The following is a 20342-nucleotide window of genomic DNA, read 5'->3' as shown; positions in this document are numbered from 1 at the left end:
AGGGATACACAATAACACTCTATGAGGATATGTAATGCTCGTGCCGCAACTTTGAAAAAAAAACTGAAATTACGGCATTCGGAAATTTTGCGTAATTACGGAATTTCGCTTATAGCGTCGGTCCTATATGGACGCTGGATCTGCCAAATTTTGAGGGATACACAATAACACACTATGAGGATATGTAATGCTCGTGCCGCAACTTTGAAAAAAAAACTGAAATTACGGCGTTCGGAAATTTTGCGTAATTACGGAATTTCTCTTCTAGCGTCAGCCCTATGGATGCTGGATGGACCAAATTTTGAGGGACACAATAAAATACCACTCTATAAGGATATGTAATGCTCATGTTGCAACTTTTTTAAAAAAAACAACTGAAATTACGGCGTTTATTTGAAAATAAATAATAATAAAACTAGGAAATCACAGCATTCGGAAATTTTGCGTAATTATGGAATTTCACTTCTAGCGTCGGTCCTGTATGGATGCTGGATGGACCAAATTTTGAGGGACACACAATAACACTCTATGAGGATATTTAATGCTCGAACCGCAACTTTGAAAAAAAATTGAAATTACTGCTTTCGGAAATTTTGCGTAATTACGGAATTTCGCTTCTAGCGTCGTCCTTATGGACGCTGGATGGACCAAATTTTGATGGACACACAATAAAATACCACTCTATGAGTATATGTAATGATCGTGTCACAACTTTGAAAAAGAATAACAAATTACGGCGTTCGGAAATTTTGCATAATTATGGATTTTGCTTCTAGCGTCGGCCCTATGGATGCTGGATGAACCAAATTTTGAGGGAAGCACAACAAAAGACCACTCTATGAGGATATGTAATGCTCCCACCGCAACTTTGAAAAAAAGATGGAAATTACGGCGTTCAGAAATTTGAACTATGGGATTTTGCCCCCGCTTCGCCCCTAGACTCTTAATTGTCGGAAGTTACTTAAAATGTTGCTTTTTGTTCATTCTTACATTTAGAATTTAATGTTTTAAAAAAGATGCAGTGGCTGAGCAGTTATAGCCTTCTATCTTCAATTTATGCCATAGTAACAAAAGAGAAAAAGTGCTTATTTCAAATGGCGCTTGCAGAAAGAAAAAGGCACACAGTGTATGATCGTTTCTTTACTTCAAAGACATTCACACGTTAAAAATAAGTCAACAATAAGTGTTCAACAATTTGTTTATCTGCGATTTCGTTTTGCATAATAAAAAGTACTGCAACTTCTGTCTTCAACAACCGTATAATCTTTAAATATGACGGTAATAAGACCCAACGGAACTCCCCCTTCCTGCAGGTCGCTGTTGACTCCTCCTCCCTTTCTTCAGCTTGTTTGTGATGTTTATGACAGGCTGGGAAGTGTGGTGCCAGTGACTTGTCTGACAGCTTGAAAGATATTAATCTCCGGTCTGCTTCAAGCAGATACGACTTGCCGAAGGCAATGCGAAGAACAAAAGCAGGATTATTTAGCACAGGCCAATCTTGTTGAAGGGTGCATAGCCCCTCCCCTTCTCTCCGATGCAAGCAACAAAAATAGAATTCCAAGTCGAGAGTCTGGTCCCATGGTTGCAGCTGATAAGAAAACCTGTATGAGAATGGGTGGCAGATGTTATCACGGAAATCTTGAACTCCAAGAGCAGCATTCTTTCGAGCAAGTTGAGTTACAATCGTATAACTGAAGTCTTTTCTTTGTTGGGACTTAACTCGTCGAACGTATAAGTGCAAAAATCATATATCTGAAAATCGTATAACTGAAATATAATAGTACGCAGCCTTATGTAATTGGCAGTGACTGGCTAAGAAAAACGTACGGTCACGAAATGTATAATTGCAATTTCACTGTTTAATAAACATCATGAATTAAAATTTTTATACAACTTTTTTAATTATTATTTTCCAGTTACAGAAATTGTCCATCCATAGAAGGTTTTACACTGCTTTAGCACTTCAGGACTTGGTTAATGAGGTTCCATTGAATAAAGTTGCTCAGAAATTTGGTTGCTCTAGGGGAATGTTGCAAAATTTACAGCAGTCAGCATCCACATTTGCAGGTACGAACTCCATTTCATTAAACCTTTTATTTAAAAATGCATTATTTCGTTTCCATTCACTTCTTATTCTTTATATACCATTTAGGTGATCTTTATAAGGTTTCCCTTATGGCAGGGCACACTTTTTTCAGGTTACGCCTTTCACTAGAATGGGACCACATATTGCTTATGTCATAAATTTCATTGTGAAAGAATCATAAAAGTGCAGAAAAAGACTTAACCAGTGCTTGTGTGCATAGCACAATGTCTCGAATAATCAAGTGTTTTTTTGTACTTACAAGGATTTGGGAATGGAAATAAATTTTACTTTTTTTTTTCTTCAACCTGTTTCTTGATGGATATTATACATAAAAATATTTTTTATCGTTAGCTTGTAGATTGTCAGTGTAGTCACATTCAAATAGCATTACTTACAACTATACTTCTTTCCAGGGACTGATTTTTATTTCCCAATATTTTGACACGATTTTATGTGTGTCATTGTCAAGAGCTATGTTTACATTCTTTACACATTAACAGGGCCCTATATTTATGGTGAATAATTGATTAAGATTTCAATACAAAAACTGGTCACATTTCGGGACCAAAAGTGGTGTATAAAAATGCATTTTGGTGTTAAAATGGTGATTGTAACCTAAATTTGATTTAAAAACTACACTTATTACACAAAAAAATCCATTCTAAAAGCACATTTATGTAAATTTTATGTATTAAGTTTATTCTTGTGTAAAGGAGTCCAATTTTACTTCTCAAATTTACAGCAAAATTGATCAATTTTCCATGAATTGCTCAACTCATAGGATAATTCAGACTTCAGAAAGTTGTATAAACTCTAAATTCCATGTTTAAGAGTTTATTTTGCATTTTGTAGTTTATTTTGCATTTTGTAGTTTATTTTGCATTTTGTGATGCAACATGGAAGGAAAATGTACCTCACGTCTTTGAGAAACATGAAAAATGAAAATTACAGCATGTTATTTCTCATGTCATGTTTCCATCAAAACAAAATATGCATGCCTCTATCATAGGCGTGCGCATGGGGGGGGGGGGGGGGCAACGCCCCTAATCACGGACGTTCGCAGATTTTTTTCCACGAAGGGACAAGCAAGGTATTTTTCTATGGGGCATATTAACCCCGAAAATAGTGTTACCCCCTCAAAAAAACACCACTTCAATTTGAAATTATCGCGTTCCTGCATCCTAATAACATATTAATTAATGTAAATTACTATGACTAAAATCAAATTATACTTTTGTAATATATACTTTTAGGTTGACATTCGTTTTTGATGGGGAGGTGTGGCCATCCTTGCCCCCTCCATGCACCTATACTAATTATACTTTCACCTAGAAATTCAGTGTAGAGCAGGCGCGTTGCCTGATAATGTTCGCATGAGCACATGAACACTCGTGTATATGTTTTAAATTACGTACATTTTAAATGCACACAAACATACTTATATTTATTCGAAAAAATCCTTTGATGTTCGACTATACACACACACAATTTACTCTGACACGACGTCTTTCACGTCTGATAACTTTTTTAGATAGTTGGCAACACTGACTCCCGCTGTGTTCCACGGATTGCGTTGAACACAATTGCTGTGCGTGTTGCATCAAACTGGCAGCTAAGGGGCAATTGGCCACCATACCTCGAAAATGTTCACTGCACTGTGCCAACACGGTGGTGCGAGCCATGAAGCAAGCGGCAATAGTTCTTGCATTCGGCACCAGAGCGCAGCATATGCAAGGCATGTCTAGGGGGACTCGAGACGGTCTGCGCTACATAGTTGCATAATGTAGAATTTAATTTTAATTATTTCTCTTGATATTGTTATTAAGTGCATTGTGCGTTGGTGTGTAGCGTTCAATTACTTGACCCACAGTGAGAATTTTATTTTCTGTGTAATATCGAGAGCTCAATTATAGGCTTCAGCCAGTCATATTTCAGGAGCGAGTTTGTGTGCAAATGTATCTATTTCAAACAAGACTACTTACTGATTTGCCCGAATAAGTGGCTAAAGAACACACACTAAACATGCACCTTCTTTAGCCACTTATTCGGGCAAATCAGTAAGTAGTCTTGTTTGCATTAGATACATTTAAAAATTATATAGGTAAATATATCTAAAAGAGAATTGTTATTCTTTTTTTTCATCAGACAGTTCTTGTAATTGGTCAATTCACTCGAATGCATGGGCGGGCAAAGGACACATCCTGGGCGTTTGTTACCATTTGCACATATACAAAGCAACTGCTTCTGGAACGATTCGTTTCGTGCAATGCATAGGATCAAGGATAGTAAATATGTTTGATTGATTGATTTGGTGTTTTAAGTCCACTTTATGCACAGTAAGACTAATCGGTACTGGACCTACAGTTTTAAGTGGGATCCGAATCACTATGTGCCTCCACCGGGTATCGAACCCGGGACCCCTCGATTACAAGATGACGACGGGTAAACATGTTAATGACGACGATTCCAATATATTCACTGAATTGTTAGTCAATGCTATGAATGTTTCAAATACGTGCTTATTTAGTACATTTTTACATATGAAATGTTTCTGAATTTGAAATACGTATTTAATTTTTAATTCAAGGCATGCAATCTTCCAAGTAACTGAGGGTTGCAAGTGTTAGAGAGGCTACATTCTGGGCGCCATGGAAAAATCTTGAAACATTAAGGGCGCCGTGAAGCAAATAAGTTTGGGAACCCTTGAAATGGTCGAAAATTAATATCTCTGAACCATGGCAAAATGATGCTTGGAGTTAAAATACGAAACACGACGGAAGAAGGAATATGAGCAATATCACATTGACTGACACCGCAATCATAAGCATCGCAACCGAGTTATTGTGAGCAGGGGGACATTCTGTATAATATCCAAATATCTTACTTGCACATAATACATTTCTTTCTGGACTGGACGGGTCCTCCCCTCTGTTCCGTTAACGATGCACATGCTTGCAATGCTGAATGAACGTCATTGGTTAACATGTGGTCGGTGTAATAGAATCTAGATTGTGAAGTATGGTAGTCATGCGTTGTACATATAGTAGAGGAAACAAACAGGAAAAAAGGGCCTAACCCAGAAATAAATGCAACACAAATATTTTTTGTGCCAGAATGCCAACATGTTAAATTTCATCATTTCCTCTACATACAGACGTGCACTTGTAGCACAGGTGTTGCCCCTGATGCAGCAAAAGGAGAACATTTGCGTAACTGATTCAAGATGTAAATCGCACTTCCCAATACGCTCGGCTTTAATGAAATTCCGACGAATATCGAGCATCCTAATGTATTGCAGCCACAGAGCAGCAGTATACTGTTATCTTTCAGAGTTGAACCAAATGTAAATATAGATTTTTCAGCACCTTAGAGCTTGAACTTACATTAGAGTCTACTTCTGAATTGAGTGGCAACAATTTATTGAACATATCTCAGAAATATGCTCATTTGCAATGCACTATGCTACTTCAAGATCAAGTAGCATGAAGAGTGCTGCATAAACTATAAAATGACCCCTTATGCCTCTGGCTATGGCTTCTTCAAATTAATTTGATTCGTTTTAGTTTATATTACATCTTTTTTCTGCCACTTTTGGCTAATTGCGAAGACGAGGACTGATGATAATATGGTGATATGGATGAAGGGACAATATGGACAACACCACGAGCCCCACAGAGGATTATACTGACTGTGAATCCAGACCCCAGATCCTCGCTACTCTTCAAAATGCAGTCTAAGATGTACTGTTTGGAAGTGAGGCACTTTTCCGATGATCATAGGTTTAACAGTATTACCTCCGTAAATGATCTCAAGGATTTGTTGAAGACATGAATCTTCCATTAGATACACAACACATCTCAAGAAACTCATCTTGACATGAAGACCACCCAGCCTTAGTATGGGCTACTTCAGAGGACTATTCGAGTTCCCATTGGCTACGATACAGTGTGCTTTCAGAAATATTGGTTGATCAAATGTGATGCTGTTTGTGTGATTTAACTCTTTGATAGCCCACAAAGAGGTCTTGGATTGAATGCACATCTGGAAGTAGAGATATCGCTGGTTTCCCTGGATGATCACCTTTTTCGTTTATTTGCCACAGAAGGACTCGTGTTGTATTGTCCATATATGTTTGTGATTGTTCATTCATCTATCCTTATTTTCATGATTGATGCAGTGATAGTGTTGTGGCCTTATAATCATGGAATCCTGGGTTCTATACCTGGTGGAAGCACGTTGCACAGTGGTTCGAATCCCACTTTAAACTGTAGGCCCAGTCCCAATTAGCCTTACTGTGCATAAAGTGGACTTACAACACCAACTCAATCAATCAATTATCTTCGTGATTAGCAAAAAGTGGCAGGAAAACGCCCTAATATAAACTAAAACAAATCAAGTCAATCCGAAAAATCCATAGCCAGAGACACAAGGGGTCATTTCATAGTTTGTGCAGCACTCTTCACGCTACTTGATCTTGAAGTAGCATAGTGCATTGCAAGTGAGCATATTTCTGAGATACGTTCAATAAATCGTTGGCTGCTTAATTCAGAAGTAGACGACTCTAATGTAAGTTCAAGCTCTGAGGTGCTGAATAATCTTTATCTACATTTGGTTCAATTCTGAAAGATAACAGGACAGTGCTGCTCTGTGGCTGCAATACATTAGGATGCTCGATATTTGTTGGAATTTCATTAAAGCTGAGCGTATTGGGAAGTGCTGTTTACATCTTGAATCAGTTAAGCAAATGTTCTCCTTTTGCTGCTTCAGGGGCAACACCTGTGCTACAAGTGCACGTCTGTATGTAGAGGAAATTATAAAATTTAACATATTGGCACCATGTATCTACGAAAAATTCTGCAATGGACTCTAAGGCAAAGTGACCGGTTTAGAACCATATTTTAGGATATGATATTAGTTCAATGTATTGACAGTGTTGGTGATTACGGATGGGGGTATGGGGAGTAGTCCCCCTATACACACTTTTTGTCCCTGCACTATGGTCTCTTAATGCTAAGCCTTGTCTACCAGTGGATTTTACCCAAAATCATCTGCCCGAATTCCATTTTCAATACGCTTCTCTCTAATTGCAGTCAGTAGAAAGTAAACTCCTTGCCTCCCTCCCCCCCCCTGTTCACTTAAGACACCTAATTGCCGCCACTGTGTGCATACATTCTTAAATAACAAAAGCAACATTTAAGTGACAAACGCCTCGTGAACGAAACACTGCATAAAACCATGTATTACTTTCTCATCAAATATCATCATTGTGCTATGACGCCAGGGGTCTCTGATTGGAATCCCGGCCTGGGCATGGATGTTTGTGAGTGTCCATTCATCAATTTCATCATATCATCACTCATTCCCATCTTCGCAAATAATCCAAAAGTGGCACAAAAGTGAAGTAAAGTAAAGGAAATCAACCAATCAATTAACCAATATTATAGGAAATGCAACACGTAAATTTAGAGAAACACATGACTCTGCATTAAACTACATATCTCCTCAACCCCTGACTCAAAAGGCACCCTAACAAAAACCAATCTCTAGAGGAAATCATAAGTTATGAATTTGGTTCAGTGACTTTAGGACGTAAATTACATAGTTTCTTACATATTTGCTGTTTTTTGTCAGAAACCAACTTTTATGCTAATTCTAAAAATGAAGGAAAATATTTGAATCTTTCTAATTCAATTAAGATTTATGGTAGCTCTATCAAAAAAACAAAAAAAAACACAATTTAACAACTTTTCTGTTCTTTCATTTTGGTTATCTTCACTTTTTGTGTACAATGCACAGTTTTCGAGATATTATTTTTTTAAATTTTTAGGTTGAATTTTTGCCGCCATTTTCCAAGATGGCGGATTTTCCACAAAAATTTGGATTTCGGATTTTTAATATATTATTCACTATACCATTCCGCACAATCTGGCACAAAAAATCATTTGTGTTGCAATTATTTCCATGTGAGACCGTATATTTCCTCTACTAATACCTGAGATTGCATGTTATACTTTTATATATTAGTTTGCACTAGCCAAGACTAATTGTAAATTACGTAATTAGGAGGGTGTTACTTGAATAAAAAATCTTGTACTACTTCCAATATAACGTGATTTTTTGGGAAATTGTTGAACATACGTTGAACTTTTATTCTTACTATTCAATTGAAGATGAAGGTACAAGGGAGAGGAGTAAATCTCCATTTAGTATAAAAATTCTATTGTGAACACCCGTATGTGAACCGCAAGTGACGCCACTGGTGTAGAGGAATCTTATTGCTGTTATTAAACAATATTATGCTCTTAAAGAAAATGACGTATTTTCAAGCCTGTGAAAGTCCAAAGCAACTACAGGGGAAGAGGGTGCAGTGGTGCTACCACAAGGGGCCAGGGGACATTGCCTTTTCCCAACCTTGGATGGAAATCAATTCTAGGGGAACAAACATTGAAGCAAAAGAAAGCAAAACTAGCAGAATCTAAGAGTAGCAGGACAAATGGATACTCAAGATGGAATTAGTTTTCACTTCTTTCTTGCCAGGAGCACCTGCAGGGGAGCACAGATGTGCAAATGTCTTCATTTCTTGCAGTATTGTAAAGTTCAGAGTGGCGGGAGTTGTCTCTGGATTCCAAACAATCTGAATGAGAAAAATTGTAAAAAAGAATACCATGGCATCCCGTGAATATTTTTTTCGCCCTATTAAATTGATACTGTTTTCAATTTGCCAAAATTTGGATCAAAATATGTTCTTGCTCGCTTTGCTGGCAATTTGTTTTCTATAATGCATTTTAAATTACCAGAAGTTCATGAGAGAGACATGAATTACGCGGAGAAATTCAATCATACCATTTGTCTACAGAATTGGAATACACAGCCTCCCAAATTCGATTAAACCCCTTCTCCAAAAATCACCTAAGTAATTGAAAAATAAAAACAACGCATGCGACGTCACCAGATGATTTTGTTTGGATAATCTCGGTTAGGTCTACTTCAGTGGCAAGGGCAGACTCAGGTCCAAGTTTTGGGGGTATTAGGTAGAGAGTAGTGGATTCAGGTTGGATAAGTTTGATTATTACAAAGTTGAAGTCAGTCTTTTAAATTAACATACTCATAAAGCAAGAATTGACATATTACACATTGTATGACTCATTAAAAAACTGTACTAAAAAAAAGTAAAGTTCTCCAGTTTGGACCACACTTTCTTGATCACGGACGAAGGTGGGGTGATGTGATCAGCAACACGCCCTGCCTGCCTTCCCCCTGAAATTACCAGAAGTAAGAGCAACTAAGTACCCTTCAGACAGTTGCTGCTATAACAGTTTGGTATGGAGGAAAAGAGCATGCACATTTCAGAGACAATTTATATCATTTTTGCTGTTGGTTTGTTATGGGATGGATGCAATAAAACTAAAACAGTGAGATTAAATGAGGTTTTTCTTTCCTGACTTCCATCAAGGCTTTTGCCCCCACTAATCAGAGGGTGTGTGCATGCCTATGGCCTCTCTCTATATATTAACTAAAAGAAAGAGTAAATATTTAACACTTAAAGAAAACTATGTTATAACTCCACAGAATGGTCTGTAAATTTATTTGAAAATTTACCCTGAAAATTCAGGGATCTTGTTTGGTATGACAAAAATTTCATGTCAGTTCAACAATAATTTTGAATAACCCTGTGTTTTTGCTAATTTCAATTTCCAGGAATGGTGACTCAGTTTTGTAAGCAACTGGGATGGTCCAGCATGGAGCTTCTTGTCTCCCAGTTCCAAGATCGCCTGCAGTTCGGAGTGCAGAGGGAACTCTGTGATCTCATGAGGCTCTCGGTTCTCAATGGGCCCAGAGCACGTGCCCTGTTTAATGTTGGTATCACAAGTTTAGCAGAGCTTGCGGGTGCTGATATTTCAGATGTGGAAAATGGTTTGCATTCTTCTGTTCCATTTGAGAGGTGAGTTGTCAAGTGTAACTGCAGCTGAATTGATACTATAAAGTAGCCAGGCAAATAATAGGCAACAAAAAATTATGGAAACTCAATCAAAAAGACATAATAAAATACAAAAAGTGCCAAAGTAAGCAGTGAATGTAAACCTGGTATTGTATTTGTATTGCATTGTATTTTTGTTTTACATTGTATTTTTTCCTATTTTTGCATTGCTTTTGTGTGAATTTTTTATAATCATGATGATGATGAATGGTCCGTCGATGAAACTATTGAAGGGATACTCACAAACTACTGTTGTGAGAATGAAGATAATGAAAGAAAGCAAAGAAGAAATTATCAGAAAAGTCATTTTAGGAATGATTAGGCAATTATAAGTATTAAGAATGTGTTTTCAGGTTCGAAACAACATGAAACTCATATAGGCAAAAATGTATTACTGGCTTTTATTTTCTGATATAAAGTTGTTTTTTTAAGAAAGAAACTGAAATGTTTGCTTTTTTTGGGCTATTTACCAATTGTGGTTAACCTATTTCACGTGTCGTGCAGTTAAATGTTTAGAGGTTTGTAATGTCATATTTTGGAAGTTACTAAATAATGTTACATGACGTAGCAGCTAAAACACACATATTAGCCATTTCTTCTGCAGGGTGTTTAAAAAATCATGCAGCCGATACTTTGAATGTACTTAACTTGTGTACAAAAATTGATAGAGACATGAACCTTGTATTGGGTATTAACTTTAACCATGTGGATATTTTTAAAACATGAAAAATGAAAATGATTCTCTGCATGAACGTTCAGTATGGAGTACAAGTTAATAAGGTGTAAAAAAATATGTGTACGAAGCAATGAAAAACATGGATAAAGGACAGATATGGAGTCGCTTGTAAAAACTTTCTATGTTCTCTGTGGGTATTTATGGAATTTGCAAAATAAGGATCCATTTTTATGCAATCCATGCATTACAGATGATGCAAGGGGTTATTTATGGAATATTCATAAAAAGTGTATTATTTTTTCAAAATTACGAAGTGTACTGGCACCATTGGTCATGCCAGAGGGTAGTGTGTGCCCAACATCTGGCTATGCTATGCCATGATGGTTTATCGGTAAAATTGCCGATGATTTTACTGGTCTGATATATATCTATAAATATCTTACAATCAATGAATCAATTGGAATTTTACATTGGTATCATATTGGTTATGGGACAAATTTTCATATCAGCCCATCCAGAAATATTATGTGCCAGAAGTACAAATAAAGCACAGCACGTGTTTATGTATGTATGTATATCTTTTTTATTATATTTATTGAATTAAACCATGATTTACATCTTGGTGTAAGATGTAAATCATGATTTAATTATTAATTAAATAAGCATTCAATGTATTTTAAACAGCTGTAAAGAGCTTAATGGAGAAACGGAGTATGAGGCTGCCCAGCGTAAGAAGATGAAGACCATCTGGGTCACAGGCATGCATGGGTTAACAGAAAAAGAAGCAGCAGAAATGCTTGTTAAGGAAGCAAGGACATTTTTACAGGTATGGCAATGTAAAAAGTACATACTATTTTGATTACACACATACATATAAATAAAGCATTAAAATGCTGACCAAGGCAAAATTTATTGTATAAAAAATATACACTAAAAACGTAACGTTTCCACCCTGTAATAGGGTCTTCTTCAGACTAAGAATCACAAAAAAATTGAGTGAAAGATCCAACCATCATCTTATATATATATATCAGGGTGGCTACTCACCGGGAATTCCTTGAATTCTCGGAATTCTGCGTGAATTTCTCTCCGTATACATGAAAAATTGCAACTTTTATTAATTCAAATCCCACTGAATTTATACACATGTATAAATGTCCTGAGGCGAGTTTTTCGTAGTTTAGCTTGTGTTTTTATCGTGGAAGGAAAGAATGCGTGGAAAATGAAATAGAATTCTCTCAATTTGTTTACTTTGTTATTGTTCTTTGCAGAAAAATTTTTCTGACATGGAAGATTATTGCAAGATATCTTGAAGTTGGTTAGGTAAATTTGAGATTACTGTATCCCGCAACATGTGTGACTTGTGTTTGTAGATATATTTTGAGTCTGAGCATGTGAAATGGCAAATGTAAACTCCGCACCTTCAATTAAATATTTTAAACATACGTATGTACCGTTCAATTGAATTGAATTAGAATTTTTGGATACATTGGAATCACACAGATCCTTTATAAAGGGTGTTTCATAAAATGTGCAGCTTTTAAATTGCTTGTCTTTTTTTTTTTTGTTTGAAGTTTGGCAACAATGTTCTTATCGTTTTCGTTATCTCTTATCATTCCGATTTTTAATTGAGCAATTGTTTTTTTTGTTTTTTTTTGTTTTTTCATATGTTCGGTTGAATTGCCATGGAGCGGTTCACTATCGAGCAATGCTTCATTATTACAGAAACACTATGCAGAGACAGTTCATAAACTGTCCACTATGCGGTAGCTATGCATTGTTTACTTAATGGATATTTATTGTTGGCTACCTGACAACAATAGAAAAGTACGGGAAATCACATATTCACGGTTTCCAGTTCATCCAGAGCAGGCCACTCCCCGTTTCTGTAATGTGTTTTCAAAATAACGACGCTTTGCTCGATAGTGAACTGCTCCTTGGCAACTCAACTGAACATCTGAAATAAAAAAAAAACAATTGCTCAATTAATAATCTGAATGATAACAGATAACGAAAATGATAAGAACAGTGTTGCCAACCTTCAAACAAAATAATGACAAGCAATTTAAAACCTGAGCACTTTATGAAACACCCTTTATATTGTTAAAAAATTTGTGTGTGTATGTGTGGGTGGGGTGGTGAGAGGCAGTAATACGTAAGGTTGAAATAAGAGAAAACATCTGCTGCCATCCTTAAATTTTTGGAAAGTTTGCCTTGAAAACCGGGTATTATACTTGAATTTTATCATGGTCCTAGAGTGACCACCCTGTATACACTCCCAGTACAGGGTCAAATGTGTCCAGCCGAATCCGCTGCCCCTATGTTAAACTCAGATAGAAGAATATGTCGGAAATGTTTTTTTTACCCCACTGGACACACATCGTTCTTTAGCCCATAAATAACACCGTCTTTCTTCAAATCTGCAAAATATATTGCGTTTTCACAAGCACAACAATGCCACTCCAATTGATGAACATTAAACGATAAACAAACTCCTAACACTGCAGTGTTGCCATACGAAACACAAGCACTACGAACTTATGCATCAACCCAATAATTTGCAACAAACCCTGATTTCTTGTATTTTTCCTTTTTTTTATGTAAATCAAATTTCAATGTCGTTTGCTGTTTTCTTAAAACCAGGTGTACTTTCTTTCTATAATTTGGAAATGATAAAACTTACTTGGTACTCTGTAAAACTGCATGCAAACTGATATTGTTTTGGTAGCTTATTTGGTAAAATACCTTTTATCTCTGTTCGGATTTTGTACATTTCTCAGTGATTTAAAAAATGTAGGACCAATCTGATGCTGGTTTTGGTATATTTGTATTGGCTGATATCAGTGCTATCGGTAACTGAAAGGGTTATTATTTTAATTATTTATTCCAGACAATACTCTTCAGGAGTCCATGTATCTTGCAGGATCCACAAAATGCCACACAACACTTTTCCAGAGTTTAAATATCATAGTTATTTTGCAAAATACATAATTTTGTGATTAAATGACAGCTATTTTAATAATCTGACTCTTGCATGTGAAATTATGAAAATTTCAAAGCAAAACTGGTAGATTTATATGGCATAGCTCCAATGAAATATTTATATATTAACATTTGTAAATATTCCGAACTAAAAATTTAATTACTTTAAAGCCGATCTCTCTGGTTATCACAGTGCACTGCGACACTAGGGGTCCCTGATTCAAATTCCAGTCTGGGCATGGGTGTTTATTGTGAGTGTCACTTCATCATATCATCACTCATCCTCATTGTCACAATTAGCCAAAAGTGGCAGAAAAGCAGCATTAAATAACAAATCAAATTAAACTACTCCAAATTGGAACAATTTTCAAGAACCGATGTCAGTAAGAGTGTAAGTTCAAAGCAAGGGTCAAGAAAACTAAAGCTAATTTAGGCTCCAGACCCTTTTTTTCTCAGGAGCCAGCCTTTTAGGGGGTGGGGAGAGGGAGCAAATATGGCCTAAGAAAGCCATGAATCCAACTAAGATAAAAATACACATTTTGAAATATGATCTGAAAACATTTAATTTATTAATTAATACAAGGTTGCATTTTTTAAGAAGGCTCAAGCACAAATAATGATGCAGTACATTCTAATATATGGCCAACTCTACCATATCAATATGGAGAAACTAGTACTCACTTTATCCCCGAAACTTTTTTTTCTTCTTTGTTCTATTAATTTCAGTAGCCACTGCCACCATCCTCGTTGGAACTCGCTGTACTGTTGCTTGGCGTGCGTCTTTTGTTTGTAGTTCTCCGGCCGCCTACTACAACAGTTAACACCGGGAAATAGCAGCAGACGACATGGGCGCAGACGTACAGTTAACAACAGCGCACCTAGCGGCGGCCGGAGAACTACAAACAAAAGACGCACGCCAAGCAACAGTACAGCGAGTTCCAACGAGGATGGTGGCAGTGGCTACTGAAATTAATAGAACAAAGAAGAAAAAACAGTTTCGCGGATAAAGTGAGTACTAGTTTCTCCATATTGATATACTACCGCATCTCTTTTCCCAATTATGAATCTACCATATCGTTGCAGATTTTCAAATTTGGCTAGCAACAGTGGAAAAAATTATAATGACATGTTTATTAATCTGATTTAATGATACATGTGATACAGAAAGCACACAAACATTGAAAAAAAACACATACTGTACTCTTTAATTTTAAGAAAGGTAATGGAAATTTCCGAAAGTGAATTTGAAATATTTTTTTTATAAAGTTTAGCACTGAATTTAAAAATTCATTCACCAGGTCAAATTTTTAAGTGCCCTGTATTTTTCTACACCAGGTTCAAAGTGATAACAGGTCAGCCCCAAAAAGGTTAAAGAACTGTAACATTAAACCATTTAATGCACATTCACCAATCTGTAGTTTCTTCATTCTTTGAACAAAGAATGGAATGTGCCATATTACTGTTTTCATTACCTGTCATTGTTTCATCCAGCAGGTTTTTCTGTTTGTTTCCAATCACTAAATATTTTAATTATTTGATTTTTCTTATGTTTACTAAATGCATCTTTTCAGAGGGAACTTGGTGCTGAAGATGTGAAGTGGGCAGAAGATGACATAGCTTCAAATAATAGGGCTCCTACTTCCAAGCTAACAGTTCAAGAATCAGACACTAGCAAACATAGCGAGAGCAACATAGAATTGGTTTCTGAAGAAGATAAGCTGAGGACAACTGAGTCATCTCATTCAACATCCAATGATGATAATGCTGATGTGACAGAGAATAGCCTCATCAAAGTAGAGATTTCAAATCCTGTTGTAAATTCCATTATTGGTGAACAAATCAATAAATCAATCCCTTTAACAAGAAGTAAGGTTTCTTTAAAGTCTGCTACCTTGCTGTCGAAACCAGCCACATCATCACCAACCTTCACTGGAGTAACACCCATTTCTGTGAAGAAGAAAAGAGGAAGTGTCTCCAGAAGAGAAAGTGTTGAATGCTTGTCACCTTTGTGTCAAGACTCGCCACAGAGCTTAGCTTCAACTAAAAGTCCCAGTCTATTTGGTGATAGCTTTACGGTGGATACACAGCTTGGGATTGCTCTGGATGAATCTTACGGATCAGTGAAGAAAGGAACTCAGTTACATAATGTGCAGACAGAAAACAAAAATGGCATTATGGATGATTATAATATATCTCCTGCTGCATCGCCCACTGTGAATCAACCAGTGGAGGAGAAAGTAGCAGATAATGAAGTGGATAAATGCTCAAAGCCTCTAGAAAATAAAAAGAATACCACAGGAAATGTGGAAGGAAAAATGGGGGAGAAACAAAGACATACTGGAAGAAGTAGTTCTGATCATTTTCCTGAGACTACTAAACATAAAGAATGTTGTGAAGAATTGGATATTTCCTTTGGTGAAAGTCTGAATATGTTTTCAGGAGAATTCACCGTGGAAGAGAATGCAAAGAACTCACAACAGAATACTGTCAATATGCATAGAGACACAAAGCCTGTAAATACTCCCCAAAATATTGCTGATGATGGTGACGATGATTGCATTACAGATTCTTTTCTTGATCGGGCCTTCAATACTTACATGACCCTTGAACCAAGCTCAGATGAAGAAGATAAAGTTAGTGAGAATAAATCACCAGAGAAAAATGAATTGGAAAGTTCCATTTTGCAGGCAGAAGCGAAGAAGAAAGGTAAAAAGAAATTGAAGAGAATTTTCACTCAAAATTCTCTGTCCTCAAGAAACCTAAGAGTTCTAAGAAGTAGAACATATAAACGTAATTCAGTAACTAATAATAGTGATGAAATTCAGTCTTCCCAAGAAGATGAAACTCCAATAAAGAGAAACAGAGTACGGAATGTGAGCCTCAGAAATGTTCAAAGTACAAGAGGAAATAAAGTTGTCAGTAAAGATGGTGATTTTACTAACAGTGAATCTTCTGTGAACACACAAATGAATGAGGCCTTGGTTAGTTGCAAAGGGTCAATGTCAGGTACATCTTCCAATAATAAAAAGCTAAAGAAGGATTGCATTAAAGAACCAAGAAAAACTAATTTTCTGAACAACAAAGCGAGTAGCCGTAATAGTATTTCCAAAACAAATCTCCCTGTTGACACTGCATCAGAAACTCAAGAATCATTCAACATAATTAATGTATGTGGCAATAAAAATCTTTTTCATTCATTTATGAATGAAATAAATACCCTTAAATCGTATGCTGTGTCCATTGCCTGCATGAAGAAAGAAGCCATTCCTGTAAGGAAAATAGGAGCAAAAGTTCTAGGTATACGTCAAAGCAGAAGAGTGCATAATAACGAGCCTGTGAGTCTTGTATGTGATGAAATGATAGTGGTTGGAATTGCTTTTTCTTGGGGCTCACAGGATGCATATTATGTGGAATTTCAAGATCAAGGAAGGGAAGGTATGTCCCATGTATTAATTAGATATTAATGTAGATATACATGTTTCCTTCATTCACACAAGATGACAGATTGCTTCAATCTCATTTCTCTGAATTGTTGATGATGACCAATCATCACTACTTTCCAGTCACAAAATGACCATTTAGGAAGCAGTGTTTGAATTTGCAGTGAGAATACAGATTTTGGAAAATTAGATGCAGTAGTAAATAAATACAGAGAAATTTAGTACTCACTTTTTCACGAAGCTGTTTTAAGAAAACTAGTGTGTGTGAGAAAACTACATTCATGTGTTTTTTGGATCACACAAGAAAAAAACATTCTAAGTCCTTTTTGTTTTTCATTCTAAAAGGTTTCCTGGAAGTTAAAGCTGTTTTCAATATTTTTGGAAATGAGAAAGGCAGTAGTAAATAAATACAGAGAAACTTAGTAGTCACTTTTCCACGAAGCTGTTTTAGGTTGTTCTATTAATATTGGTGGCCACTGCCACCATCCTCGTTGGAACTTGCTTTACTATTGAACACTACTGTAATAGAACAACCACAGACAGATTCGCGGAAAAGTGAGGACTAAGTTTCCTGTATTTGGCAGTCATAAGTTGCAAAATGTGACCATAATTTTTAGTTTGTTGTTTACCTGAATCATACAAAGTTTGTCTTTATAAATATGATGGAAATTTTACATCTTATAGTGATTATTTATTATAGCCAAAAAGCATACCATGGACATTGTAATGCCGTGGTGGCACACCTTTTGTTAACCATTTTCATTCATGGTTTCATTCTATTTGTGGTAATGTATGCTTGATATTTATGGAAGAACAGCTGGATTTGTATTCAAGACCTTTAGCTTCAAAGTACCAGTCATGTTGTGTTATTTATGCTGTCAAACCTTAAAGAATTATAATAGATTGATTTTTTTTAAACATTGTGCTGAGCAAGTTCCAATGAGTTTCCACCAAAATTAATTGAACACCTAAAAACAGCTTTGCGGAATAGTGAGTACATACTAAGTTTCTCTGTATTTATTTGCTACTGCCTTTCTCATTTCCAAAAATATGAAAACAGCTTTAACTTGCAGGAAACCTTTCAGAGAGAAAAACAAAAAGGTCTTAGGATGTTTTTTTTTTTCATGTGTAATCCAAAAAAAACATGAATGTAGTTTTCTCACATACACTAGTTTTGGTGATTAAGTTATTCATCAGCGTGGGCACCTAAATGTTATGCATGATTATCATACGGTAAAGCCTTAATTTCAAACCCTGAGGAAGTAGAGTCCTCCAGTTCGAACATATGAAAGCATGCTTCATCTCATGTTGCAGTGATCAGATAAGCTAGCTAGTGACAATTGTCTGCCAAGCTGACTGCAGTTTTATGGAAAGCTGCTATCAAAACCAGTGATGCACTGTTTCTACAATCTGTCATATACAAGGCTTGTTCAAGGTTGACTGAGACTTTTATTTCTAGGAAAAAATTGGAAAGTCCTATCCAAACTGAGATTTTCAGAGTAATTTTCCTGAGCATGCAGACATCACTGCCATCATTGTGTCACTTCCCTCAGTCCTTTTGCATAGAAGGAATTTGATTGCTGTAGACACAGCAGTATATATTTTGTCAGTGCTTCATCTGTCTTCAATTTCTTCCCTCTCATATGCTCTTTAAGTTGCTCAAACAAATCTAATAATCACTGAGGGCTAAGTCTGGAGTGTAAGAATATGGAGTGAAACCCTTTTGGAGAGTTGTTGCTGTCAAATTGACCATGTGGGACTGTGCATTGTCATGGTGAAGAATTACATTTTGCAGACAACATTCCTGGTCTTTTCTTGCGAATGGCATTACGTATGACACCCTTCATCAATGTGCAGTAATACTGGGCATTAATCATGACCCTCTCCCACATAAATGACACCTTGCATGTTCCAGTCGGACAAATGTGTCCATCCTGTTCATTCGTCAACAACTAGCATTCTTCGCCAAACTGTTGACATCATTCCTAAGACATCGTTTGTTCCCCATACTGTGCTTGGAATCTTCTCAAATTTTTTTAGCTGGCTTCGGCTTCTCCTTCACAAGAAATTTGATCATATACTGCTGCTCCACAGCTACATACACACTACCTGCCACCACTGTTGCTAACGCTACTGCCCATGTGCCAACTACATCGGGGCTAACGTGCAATACTCACAAAGAATGAAGGTAATCCTCTGCAGTTTTATCCTTTTTTTATTCACAAATTTCTCGGTCAACGCTGAACGACCCTTGTAATTTATATTTTATGATGGTTGAAAATGTAAGCATGAATTTCTAGTGATGTAAATAAATTCCCTGTTACTGTGATAAGAATTGTGGGTGTTTAACCCTTAGACGACCAAATGTGTTTTCCCTGTAAATGCACAAACAACCAAGGCATTTTCCGCAGGAATTTTAAATTTCTGCATGCTTTTATATAAATTTTATATAAATCTCTGGAACTAAGAAAGCTGGAGTTACAAATTATACCTCGTTTTGTTCAGTACAGATGTGGCTATAAGCCTATGACATAAAAACCAAATTTTCCATTATCGGGTAGAAGAAGAAAGAAGAAAACCTTGTTCTTTTTTTTACGAAATTTGAAAATCGGCGGGCCCCCATGTGGCGACACCGCAACGTAAATGTGCAAAATTTTACCACCATATTGCCTGATACGTTTTGCACTATCGTACAAAAAAATCACGCACATATTAGAAATAAATTTCCCGGGGAAAAAAATATTTCTCAATGTGAAGCACCCAAGTTTTTTTGAGCGGAAAATTTGAAATTTGGTACACGAACATTAATTTTTTTTAACTCTGAAACTAAGAACACTGGAGTTACAAATTATACCTCATTGTGTTCAGTACAGATGCGGCTATAAGCCTATGACATAAAAACCAAATTTTCCATTATCAGGTAGAAGAAGAAGAAGAAATTTGAAAATCGGCACGACACCCCGATGCAAATGTGCAAAATTATTATTTTAGTGCGTTCGTTCCCTTGGTAAAAGTTCCATTAGAAATCCTAGAACTGAAAATAACGATAACAAAATGTTTAAAAAAATGAGATTTTCGGAAGGCTGCCCCCCCTCCCCACAATATAACCCAAACGAAATTAAACCTTTCTGGTTGTTTATCACATACCTCAAAACTCATGCAGAACTAAAAACATGTATA

At 36.3% G+C, this 20342-nt stretch overlaps 1 protein-coding gene across 2 annotated transcripts in view; it reads left to right on the top strand.

The window, feature by feature from the left end:
* The window catches only part of PolQ (DNA polymerase theta), an 86195-nt gene that overhangs the window by 34029 nt on the left and 31824 nt on the right, over nucleotides 1-20342 (top strand). For both annotated transcript variants that reach the window (XM_083123968.1, XM_083123969.1), the window contains exons 15-18: nucleotides 1917-2067; nucleotides 9785-10028; nucleotides 11425-11566; nucleotides 15294-17157. In XM_083123968.1, the coding sequence (XP_082980094.1) occupies nucleotides 1917-2067; nucleotides 9785-10028; nucleotides 11425-11566; nucleotides 15294-17157 (2401 nt within the window). The remainder of the gene's footprint in view (nucleotides 1-1916; nucleotides 2068-9784; nucleotides 10029-11424; nucleotides 11567-15293; nucleotides 17158-20342) is intronic.

Source organism: Lepisma saccharinum, chromosome 6 (assembly GCF_977018435.1).
Source record: "Lepisma saccharinum chromosome 6, izLepSacc3.1, whole genome shotgun sequence".
Classification (NCBI taxonomy): Eukaryota; Metazoa; Arthropoda; class Insecta; order Zygentoma; family Lepismatidae; genus Lepisma; species Lepisma saccharinum.
Note: the sequence above shows the minus strand (reverse complement) of the source record. Positions and strands in the feature narration are given on the sequence as shown.